Source organism: Brachyhypopomus gauderio, chromosome 14, assembly GCF_052324685.1.
Source record: "Brachyhypopomus gauderio isolate BG-103 chromosome 14, BGAUD_0.2, whole genome shotgun sequence".
Classification (NCBI taxonomy): Eukaryota; Metazoa; Chordata; class Actinopteri; order Gymnotiformes; family Hypopomidae; genus Brachyhypopomus; species Brachyhypopomus gauderio.
The window spans coordinates 975,387-987,451 of NC_135224.1; the positions used below are offsets into that span (position 1 = coordinate 975,387).

Genomic DNA, 12,065 nt, shown 5'->3' on the forward strand with positions numbered 1-12,065 from the left:
AAAGCATGAACAGCAGTCCAGCGCAGCATCTCATGTCCCGAGGGTTAAAGTGCACCGAAATAAAAATTTTTAGCCGAAACCGAAAACCGAAAATGAGGAAACCAAGGCCGAAAGCCGAAAACCGAAACACCGAAATACATTATGCCAATTATTAGTAACATTGGATTTATGGCTAACCTCACTAAAATCAAGGCATTGCTATTCAAAGAATAAATCAACTACAAAATTTGATTTGAAAATATTTATTTAGCACTGACATTACAGTAATGCATATTATAAAATAAAATTAGTGGTGGGCCGTTAATGGCGATAACATTGACAATGGCCGACCACTAATTAAATTTACCTCGCTTGCAGACCGTTTTTATCTGAGAGGATAAATATATGTATTTTATACAAGTTAAATTTTATTATAACTGACTGGCCTGAAAGATAAATATAAATTCTCTCATAAAAACGTGACGTGAGTTGCAACAACATTAAACAGCTCAGACAAACACACTTCTGAGAAATGTCGTCTGCTCGGCAAAACATAACGGGGCTCAATGTGTTCTATTAGCTTACGAAATCCCACATCCTCTACGACAGAGAACGACTGATCGTCTAAGGCAACGAATTTTATAATTTTTGGTGTAATGCCCTTTGCCTTGGCGCCATCACTGGAAACTTTCTTGCATTTTCAAAAACATCCACCATAGTTGGAGTGGGAGTGCTCGGAGGGGTTTTGCTTTTCTGTGCCGCGTTCTTCTCATACTCAGAATATCGGTCATGATGTTTGGCTTTCAGGTGATAAATTAAACCTGATGTGGAGAAACTCTTTGCGTGGGTCTTTCTCGGATATACAGAAATACATCCGCAGACATGCTAGCCTTTATCCAAATAAGCACGTACAGGTGGCGATTTTTGCTTGCGTCATCACAACACATTGTTTTGGCCGTGTTGTTTCGGTGATGAAAGTATTTTGGCCGAAAACCAAAAATGCACATTTAAGCCATTTCGGCTGAAAATTTTCGGTGGCCGAATTTTTGGTGCATCCCTAGTTCAAGTCTTCGATTCCAGTGACAAATAGGCTTCTGGAACCATGCATTGTGGCAGGAGTCACTGAAAATCTACAGCACCGTAAACAGCTTGCTAAATTCTACTACGACAGGTCTGCTCGTGACTTGCCAGAGCTGAAAATTGGAGAGACTTTCAGGATGAAACCACTGCCTGGGGATGGCTGTGGTCATTGGAAGGTGGGCACCTGTCTTCGCAAAGTGGCACCACATTCTTATCTGGTGGACGTTGGTGGCTACATCTTCCGCCACAATAGAGTGGATCTCAGAGTAGCTGAACCGAATGCTCACAGATCACGGATGGTGGGTGAGCCTGAAGCACTTCCTGACCCAGAGAGTTACATGGGGAACGTTTGTTCTCCCAGCACCACACAGACTGCTGTGGCTGAGCAAACTGTGCCTGTGTCGGTTGATGGATGCAAATACACCAGGGTTGGACGCTTATCTAAGCCACCTGAGAGACTCAATCTATCATAGAAACTTTAAGACTTTAAAAAATAACTAAATAAATAAACTCAAAAAACGTTTTAGAGAGGGTAAAAAGAGAGAAAACTTGTTCATTTGTTCATTCATGTTGTAACCAAGATTTCTTATGCTATACAGTTCTTAAATTGACATTGTTGCTCTACTTCATTTGTAAAGGAGGATGTCATGGGGTGTAGCTCATCTATCTGTATTCTATTTGCTTTGGCTTGTGTTGCCTAACACCCCGTATGTAGGGCGCCCTTATGGACATTCTTTGTTCAATAAAACTTCGAGCCCCAGCTCATAACGCTGTCTTTCCAAACCCATATAAATAACACCACTCGGTTTGCATACTTTTATCTCCGTCACATTAATCGTCTCCGTCCCTCTCTCACTCCTGACAACACCACCATCTTAGTTAATTCCCTGGTCACTTCCCGCCTGGACTATTGTAATTCTCTTTTGTTCGGTCTCCCCCTCAAATCCCTCCATAAGCTACAACTGGTTCAGAATGCTGCTGCCCATGTCATATCTAGAACCACATCCTTTCGTCACATTAGTGTCATCTCTAGAACCCCATCATTTCATCACATTAGTGTCATATCTAGAACCCCATCCTTTCATCACATTAGTGTCACATCTAGAACCCCATCCTTTCATCACATTAGTGTCACATCTAGAACCCCATCCTTTCATCGCATTAGTGCCATATCTAGAACCCAATCCTTTCATCGCATTAGTGTCATATCTAGAACCCCATCCGTTCATCACATTATTGTCATATCTAGAACACCATCCTTTCATCACATCAGTGTCATATCTAGAACCCCATCCGTTCATCACATCAGTGTCATATCTAGAACCCTATCCGTTCATCACATCAGTGTCATATCTAGAACCCCATCCTTTCATCACATTAGTGTCATATCTAGAACCCCATCCTTTCATCACATTAGTCATGTTCTTCAGCAGCTTCACTGGCTCCCTGTTAAATCTTGCATTGATTATAAACTTCTACTTTTCACATTTAAGGCTATCCATCACCTCACCCCCTCCATATCTCACTGAGCTCCTACACATTACCAGACCCAGCCGCACTCTCAGATCCTCCTCGTCCATCAGTCTCACTGTTCTTTGCTTTGATTTTATTCTTTTGACCTTGAGTCCTGAAAGGCCCCTATAAATAAAATTTATTTTTATTATTATTATTATTATTATTATTATTATGTAATGCTGTATTTACATAGCTGTATCTTACAGTCTATGATATTAAACATTCCATCATCTTAGATTCACCAAGCACCTTATGGGATTGAAGGGAGCATTGTAGTGAGATAATCAGACCTGGGTGAATATGCATGAAAGATCTGGTCAAAAAGTCTTGTCTTGTGTAACGTGGCTCGCGCCACGGAGCGAGGAGACGGACACAAATGCAGAGATGAGCGAGATTTAATACATGGAATACCAAAACCAGAGTCGATAGAACAGGCAGGGGTCATAACGTGCAAGCAGTCTGAACAAGAACAAGAAACAGGCATGACGAGACGAGAACAGGGAAGACTCACGGACCAGGCAGGAACAAACAGATGACGAGAAATACAGGGCTTGAAAAACAACGAACGTGAAAGCACAAACCGACTGATAGAACAAAACCACGGATGCCTCGACTGGGGGAATGACGGGACTTAAATACATAGAACTGAAACAAGGAACAGGTGATAACAATGACACGGGGCGTGGTAGCAACCGAGGAAACACGGAGACAACGAGCAGGGCGGGATAAACAGGCACGGGACACAGACACAAGGGAACCCGGAGTGACAGCTAGGAGAGGGGGCGTAGCCATACGTGACAGTACCCCCCCTCAAAGCGTGCCACACCGGGGCACGCAAGGGCAGACAGGACAGGGAAACAGACTAGGACCGGACAGGGAACCACGGTCCATGGCAAGGGACAGGGACAGCAGACACGGGACGGACCAGAGGGACAGGACACGGGACCTGGGGCATGGCAGGGACAAAGACAGGAGACGCGGAGACTGGCCTAGAGTCGGACAGGGACACGGCATGACATGGGATACAGGGAGACTGGACAGGGCCAGGGCGAGGTACAGGAGCAGGGCCAGACAGGACAGGACCGGGAACAGACACGGGAGTGGGGCCAGGGGACAGGGCAGAGGCACACACGGAGGCAAACACAGCGTGGACAACTGAGACTGGGACAGGAACAAGGTGGGTGATGACTTGGGGAACAGACACAGGGACAGGGACAGAGACGACACCACCAGAAACAGACACGGGAACAGGAACACAGACCTTGACAGACACAACCACAGGGACAGGAACCAAAACAAAACCAGGGACAGGACTGGGGAACATGGGGAACCCGGGCACAGGCGCGGCCGGGCGGCGGGCAGCGGGAACAGGCAGGGTCCGCTGGCGGGCAGCGGGAACAGGCAGGGTCCGCTGGCGGGCAGCGGGAACAGGCAGGGTCCGCTGGCGGGCAGCGGGAACAGGCAGGGTCCGCTGGCGGGCAGCGGGAACAGGAGCCGGCGTGGACGACCTCTCCTGGGTCGCAGGGACAGGAACCGGCGTGGACGACCTCTCCTGGGTCGCAGGGACAGGAACCGGCGTGGACTGCCGACGGGCAGCGGGGACAGGAACCGGCGTGGACGACCTCTCCAGGGTCGCGGGGACAGGAACCGGAGGTGAGGAGATGCACTCGGGGGGCGGAGCCACCAAGCCGACGTCCTCGGGGGGCGTGTACGCCAAGCCGACGTCCTCGGGGGGCGGAGCCACCAAGCCGACGTCCTCGGGGGGCGTGTACGCCAAGCCGACGTCCTCGGGGGGCGGAGCCACCAAGCCGACGTCCTCGGGGGGCGGAGTCGCCGCACTGACGTCCTCGGGGGGCGGAGTCGCCGCACTGACGTCCTCGGGGGGCGGAGTCGCCGCACTGACGTCCTCGGGGGGCGTGTCCGCCATACTGACGTCATCGGGGGGCGTGTCCGCCATACTGACGTCATCGGGGGGCGTGTCCGCCGCGCTGACGTCCTCCGGGTTCCGAGCCGGCCACTCCTGGGGTGAGTGGCTAGTACTCCCCCCCAAAAAATTCTTGGGGGGCCTTCGGGGAGCGGCTTCCGGGATCAGCGGAGGGAGGTCTTCTTCCACGGGGTCCGGGTTGAGCCTGGAAGAACACACAGACACAGAAGCCTCTCGGTTGCTCTCTCTGCGACGGCTCCGCCTCCTCCGAGGCGTCGGGAGCTCGCAGTGGTCACCGAGAGCAAACCGAGGGTTAAGCCAACGCTCATCTTTGCGCTCATTCCGTCTGCCCGCTGCTTGCACCACAGGTTGCTCACGCCTGTGGTGTTCGCCAAGCGGGGCAGACTCCCAGCGCTCAATAGGAGTCTCGTCGCGAAAGCCAGCCAAAACCGAAACTGACTGCGCTTTCTTCTGAGAGCGACGAGACTTCCGTGTTCCCACAGCGCCAGGGGTATTCCTGTCTCCGGCTCGTTCGCGCTGTAACACATGAGAGTTAAACTGCACGGAAGCAGCCAACAACTCGTTACAGCGACTAAACTCACCGGAGTCTCGCTCTCTCGCTGTGTCCTGGTAGGATCCGTGGTTATGTAACGTGGCTCGCGCCACGGAGCGAGGAGACGGACACAAATGCAGAGATGAGCGAGATTTAATACATGGAATACCAAAACCAGAGTCGATAGAACAGGCAGGGGTCATAACGTGCAAGCAGTCCGAACAAGAACAAGAAACAGGCATGACGAGACGAGAACAGGGAAGACTCACGGACCAGGCAGGAACAAACAGATGACGAGAAATACAGGGCTTGAAAAACAACGAACGTGAAAGCACAAACCGACTGATAGAACAAAACCACGGATGCCTCGACTGGGGGAATGACGGGACTTAAATACATAGAACTGAAACAAGGAACAGGTGATAACAATGACACGGGGCGTGGTAGCAACCGAGGAAACACGGAGACAACGAGCAGGGCGGGATAAACAGGCACGGGACACAGACACAAGGGAACCCGGAGTGACAGCTAGGAGAGGGGGCGTAGCCATACGTGACATCTTGTTTTAACATTGATCAGAAGCAGTTACACTTTTTCATGGTATATTATTTTTGAGCATGTTTTAGCTGACAGGACTTTGGGGCTGTAAATTTTAAACATAGAATCTGTTTTCAAATACATACATTTGCTATGATTGAGACATTTGTCTTTTAGACTTTCAGACTGCAATATAAAGAAGGAAGGATATGAAGCTCTGTCTTCAGCTCTGAAGTCAAACCCCTCATCACACCTGACAGATCTGGATCTGAGAGGAAACGACCCTGGAGACTCAGGAGTGAGAAAACTCACTGAGATACTAGAGGATCCAAAATATAAACTGCAGAAACTGAGGTGACCAAATTATGTAAAATGTGTAGATCAGTGTTTTTGAATGAAAGAGTTAAACTGATAGTCTTAAGTTAAATTCATATAAATGTAAAATTTATTTAGAAAGAGAAAAGTTTATATGAAAATAAAAAATGTTTTGCAAATGCATACTCATCTGTACTGTGACACGGGAGGCGGCTCGAGGGACGAGACACAGATCCACAGATTCGTTTCCACAACGTCACGTTTATTTACATAAACAAGCGCTTTATAGCACACGAAGAACAAGTAACACACACAGAGACGTGTAACTCTAGACAACGACGAGCACAGGACACTGCGCGAACGCACATTAAATAGACAAACCACATCAACCCCACGTGATGACGAGACGAGCCACAGGTGAGACGAATCAGCACAAGACACACCCGCAACCACGGAGATCCACGCCCAAAAGGACGGGTTCGGGGACTGTAACGTGACATGTACACTACCATATTCTGTTATCCTGGGAGTTTCAATTAGATAGGGTTAGGGTTACGGTTAGGGTATCACCATATAATAATAATAATAATATATTATATAAAATATAATATATATATAATAATATATAAAATATAATAATATAAAAATAATATCACCATATTTGTTCCTTGTAGTTTCTTGAAGACTCCTGCTGCAGAGGAAGCCTGTGATTGGCTGAGGTCCGCTGTAGGTACACACCCCTTACTACTGAGAGAGCTGGATCTGAGCAACAGCAAACCAGGAGACTCAGGCGTGAAGAAACTATCTGTTCTACTGGAGGACCTGCACTGTAAAATATGGAAAATTAAGTAGGTTTTTTATCCTCAGTTTAGATGTTGTAAGTGTAATGTGGAAAGTGTTTGTTGATCTTAAAGATCTGAAGACATTTTTCTTTTATTCTAATTTCAGCAAGATTCCATTATATGGGATTATTACAATTCTAATTTGGCACATTTAGTTGATTATGATGCAGGTTCAACGGTGTAAATTCAGATGAATGTGATAGATGTACGCTGAATATGTTTATGGCCTAAAGAGCTAGAGACATCTACAAATCAAACCAGCACACAATGCAATAATGACGGACGCAGTCACATGATGTAAATGTGACTAAGGAACAGTTTTAGAGTGCTCCACTGTCTCACACACACACACACACACACACACACACACACACACACACACTGGGCTGTAGGACACTGGTGCTGGAGGGGGAGGAGCCAACAGGCCAGTCAGTGAAAACACAATAGTGATTGTAGACCATGTGAGGAATCGTGGGCTGGGAAGATCATATGTGCTGAAATAATGAATGAGAAACCGTGTGGCAGGATTTGTTATTGGGGAGAAAACAGGTTCATGATACTGGGGTTCAGACCCATGGCACCAGGGGCCTTGGTACTGCTGGATACCCTGCATCTCAGACAGCATGTCTTCACATTGGGCTTCTTTTCATCATCTTTACGAAAGATGAGTTATCAGAGATACATGCCACACATTCGTGTTACTGTGCTATTAAAGAACATGTTCTGGCAATTACAGATGAAAATGAAGGTGTTAGCACTCAAATACTAGCAGAACTATATTTGCCATTTATGTATCTCTATGTGCCCTGTCATTTCCAAATGTGTAAGTACATTCAAGTATTAATTCTCTTGCACATTGTACCTTAGTATAGAGAGTTAGAGGGGACAGATCAGTCTCTTGTATTCATACTACACTTGATTTGTAGGCTCAAAAATTGTGACATAACAGAGGAAGGCTGTTCAGATCTGACATCCGTCCTTGGATTAAGATCCTCTAGTCTGAGAGAGCTGGACCTGAGCAACAACAACCTCAAGGATTCAGGAGTGAAGCAGCTCTCTGCTGGACTGAAGAATCAACAGTGTACACTGGAGATACTGAGGTAATGTAACCTTTTGTTTTTCTCAAGAACAGTAGGGCTGTGAATCTTTGGGAATCCCACAATTCGATTCAGAATCGATTCTTGGGGTCATGATTCGATTCAAAAATGATTATTTTCTGATTCAAAAACGATTCTCGATTCAAAACAATTCTCAGGATCTCAGTAGCTACTCCGGTCTGGTGGCATGAAAGCAGAGTACATGTATAAAGATATTATAATTGTAAATGTTTTATCAACATTGCAATAATGTAAACCCACAAATAAATCAGACATATTGTAATGGGCAAGACCCGCGTTTGGAGGTTCGTAGATGGCCCTTCGGGCATCTACGAACCGACATACTCCTCTATGGTGTCCACATATGCTTTAACCTCCTTTTCCAGGTCATTTGGCTTGGTGCTCTGCAATGTTTGCCTGGACAGCGCATCTGTGACAATGAGGGTTTTTTTGGGAACATACACAGCCACTGGGTTGAACTTAATCAGTCGGATGAGGAGATGCTGGCAGTGGAGTGCTGTTGTATCCAGATCTTTTGAGTTGATCAATGAGACCAACGGTTTGTGATCTGTGAACAATTTATGACTCCAAGCCACACAGATATTGATGAAAGCGTTCTGATGCCTACACACCAGCCAGGCATTCTTTCTCAATCTGGGTGTCAATGTGCGGCAACAGAATGCTACAGGCTTTAATAATCCATCATGCTCCAGCATTAGAAGGCCTCCAAGAACATAACTGCTCGCGTCAGCACTAACAACTGTTGGACTGTCAGTCTTTAACAGTTCATTCACTGGTTGGAGAGATGTAGACCGGTTCAGCAGGAAACAACCAATATAATTAACCATCCCCAGGAACCTTTGCAACTCTTCAATGTTCTTTGATGGCAGCGACTCTTTCTGGATTTGGCCTAATGCCGCCTTTATTTATCACATGGCCTAAAAAATCCAACGTTAACTGAGAGAATGTCAACTTCTCTTTGTTGACCTTACCGGACTTTTTGATGGACTCCATTACTAGACAGAGTCTATCATCATGCTGCGCTTTTGTTCAACCGAAAACAAGGATGTCATCCATATAACCTATTACACACGGTTGCCCTTCTAAAAGCTCTGACAATCTCTTAAAGCGGTACCTCCCATGTGGGGTGATGAAATTCGTCAGCAGGGCGCTGTCCTCCTCCAAGGGATTCTGCAAGAATCTTCTAGCAGTGTCCAGACTGGATAACACTGTCCTCCCTGCAAGCTTGTGGAGAAGATAATCAATAGTAGATAAAATGAACTTTTCTCGTTCCACGCTAGATTTAGATACGCTTTGATCGTAAATACAGTATAGAAAAAAACGTCCCTGCTACCTCTGTTCAAGTGAGATATGTTGATTTGAGTACTGAGCTGTGGTGCTGCTGTAAATGTCTTATCAGTCACTCTCTTGCCATTTATCATTTCCGCCGGGTTCCCAAAATGCTGCCAAACCAACGATTTGAAAGTGGCGGGGGCATCTTCAATAGTAATACCTGCATTTCCCGACGTCATTCTGACGTCATCAAATCTCGCGAGACAGATTTTTAACACGACGAGAAATCTCGCGGAGTCGTATCTCGCAAGATCTTGAGACACGAGATCTCGTCACACCCCTATAAATGACTTAAAGATGTGCTCTGCCTCCGCTCTCATTGAATAAATCAATGCGCTGACCTGAATTGTCTTGTCTTCCTCAGTAAGCTTGGTCGCTACTCGGTACCAGGAAAATCTCTGCTTCCAGTCTGGTCAAGTCTCAGGCCGCGAGAAGCCCAGAGATTCGGGAGGGGAAAACAGCCAAACAGGACACAGATTCGCTCTCAAGCGGTGTTAATCAGCTCGGTTTCTGACACCATGTAGCGTTTTTCTGAATGCTTCCCTTAAGACACACACACACACACACCAGCTCGGTTTCAACCTCGTGTCACTTTATTAGATTCTTCTGGTCTAACGCAGTTGTGCGCATGCACGGATCAGACAACAAAAGAGAACTTTCTTGAACTCACTTTACGTGACACATACTTTACGTGACACATACTGTATGTACTACAGTATACACAGTACATAATACTGCTTATATTAAGGCATGAACCAGGAACACAGAAATATTTACCATAAACACGAGCTCTGGTGATGAGTTACGTGAACATTGACCTGCAACGAAAGACTGAAAACACATGGACTAAATATCAAACTAATGAACCAAACAAACTATAGACAGCTGAAACTGATACAGGAGAATGGAGATATTGACAAGAAGGCGTGACGGACAATGAAGTACATGCAAAGCAAAAACAAAGACATGTCTGACATGCAGAGGAGGGGCTAAAAACTGACAGGTGGGGCAGAGCCAGATGTGACGTGGCCATTTAAAAATAAAACTTGCAGTAATACTTTTTATTATTGTTTCAGTTTTGTAGAATGTGGAGGAACAGTATCTGGATATATATGGTTTATATCATTTTCAGGGATCAATTATTAAAATGTAGTATTGTGTTATGGAAAAAGAACCCTCAGTGAAAATGGGTCACACCACTAAATATTAAGCAAAATAATTCACACATGATGGTCTCTGGTGCAAGAATTTTACCCTTAGTTGTTTGTGTATTTAACCAAAGCTTGTACAACTCTAGTCAAAAAGAATAGATTTTCTGATTATCATGATATGCTGTTGGCATGCATCTAATGACAATATTTGATAATGTTCAGAATTATGTTCAGGACACATAAAGGTTTATATAATTAATGAATTTAAAAGGTTGCATGTAAGAATGACAGACTTTCTTTCTTTTAGTCTTTCAGACTGCAGTATAAAGAAGGAAGGATATGAAGCTCTGTCTTCAGCTCTGAAGTCAAACCCCTCATCACACCTGACAGATCTGGATCTGAGAGGAAACGACCCTGGAGACTCAGGAGTGAAGAAACTCACTGAGATACTAGTGGATCCAAACTGTAAACTGGAGAAACTGAGGTAATTTGTGCCATATTTTGTCAATTGCGATTTTTCACCGCAAATTTGAAATTTGTCCTCCGCTTTTTACCCATCTGTGCAGTTAGAAAACACACACACACACACACACACACACACTAGTGATTACTAGGGGGCTGTGGATCACACATGCTCAGAGTGGTGGGCAGCCCTAATCTATTTACAGGGGGAAATTTATTTAAAAGAGATGTTAACATCAGGTATGTATGTTGTTTTAAGAAAATAATTTCACTTCAATTTCAATTGTATCTAACTCTGTGATGTACAGTGCCCTACTCCGATGACTGATATCTTTGGGATGTCTGTGTTCCTGTCCCTTCAGACTGTTGAATAGTCCTGCTGCAGAGGAAGCCTGTACTTCTTTGACTGAAGCTCTAGGTTCAAACCCCTTACTGCTGAGAGAGATAGACCTGAGTGGGAAAATACAGGGAGACTCAGGAGTGAAGCAGATCTCTGATCTACTGGAGGATCCACACTGCAAGATACAAGTTCTAAAGTTAGTTATTCCACTTATTTTATGAATTTGATATTTTAATGTCTATAAATATTATTGAACCCAGCATATGTAAGCAGTACAGCTACACAGCAATTCATCATTAACCACCTTACACCTTCCAAGATTATTATTGGTGCAGGGGAAGTGTTTCTAATAAATTGGGTGGATAATATTTTGGACATCATTGTTATTTGTGGCATTGCTTTTGAATTTTTATGCAATAAACATTTGCTTCTTATTATACTTTACAATTCGTTGTAAAACACATTTAGGTATAAATTTGCATAATAACGAAGTACCCAGAACCACACTCGCGTCATTGTCATAAATTATATATAATGTTCACAACAATAACACCAAAACACAAAAATAAATCCACTTGTCCAATATACTATAAGTAGTACATTTCATAATTTAACTTCAGAATTTTTTTATTTTGCATTTAGGATGAATAAATGTAATTTAACAGCAGAAAGCTGTTTAACCATAGCCAGTGTTCTCAGTCTGGGCTACTCTACTGTGAAAGAGCTGCACTTGAGCAACAACAGCCTACAGGATTCAGGAGTGCAGCACCTCACTGCAGTACTGAAGAATCCACACTGTAAACTGGAGAATCTGGTGTAAGCTTATCTCTCTTAGCATTTCTGTATGTTTTGGTTTAATTAATTGGGTGAGTACTGGTTTGTTGTGTGGCCATTCTGCTGAAGTAAAAGGAAGGTAA

At 44.9% G+C, this 12,065-nt stretch overlaps 1 protein-coding gene across 1 annotated transcript in view; it reads left to right on the top strand.

The window, feature by feature from the left end:
- Positions 1-12,065, top strand: part of LOC143475438 (uncharacterized) — a 104,679-nt gene that overhangs the window by 46,837 nt on the left and 45,777 nt on the right. The window contains exons 22-25 of the mRNA XM_076973295.1: positions 5,766-5,942; positions 6,578-6,751; positions 7,672-7,845; positions 10,654-10,830. Of these exons, the coding sequence (XP_076829410.1) occupies positions 5,766-5,942; positions 6,578-6,751; positions 7,672-7,845; positions 10,654-10,830 (702 nt within the window). The remainder of the gene's footprint in view (positions 1-5,765; positions 5,943-6,577; positions 6,752-7,671; positions 7,846-10,653; positions 10,831-12,065) is intronic.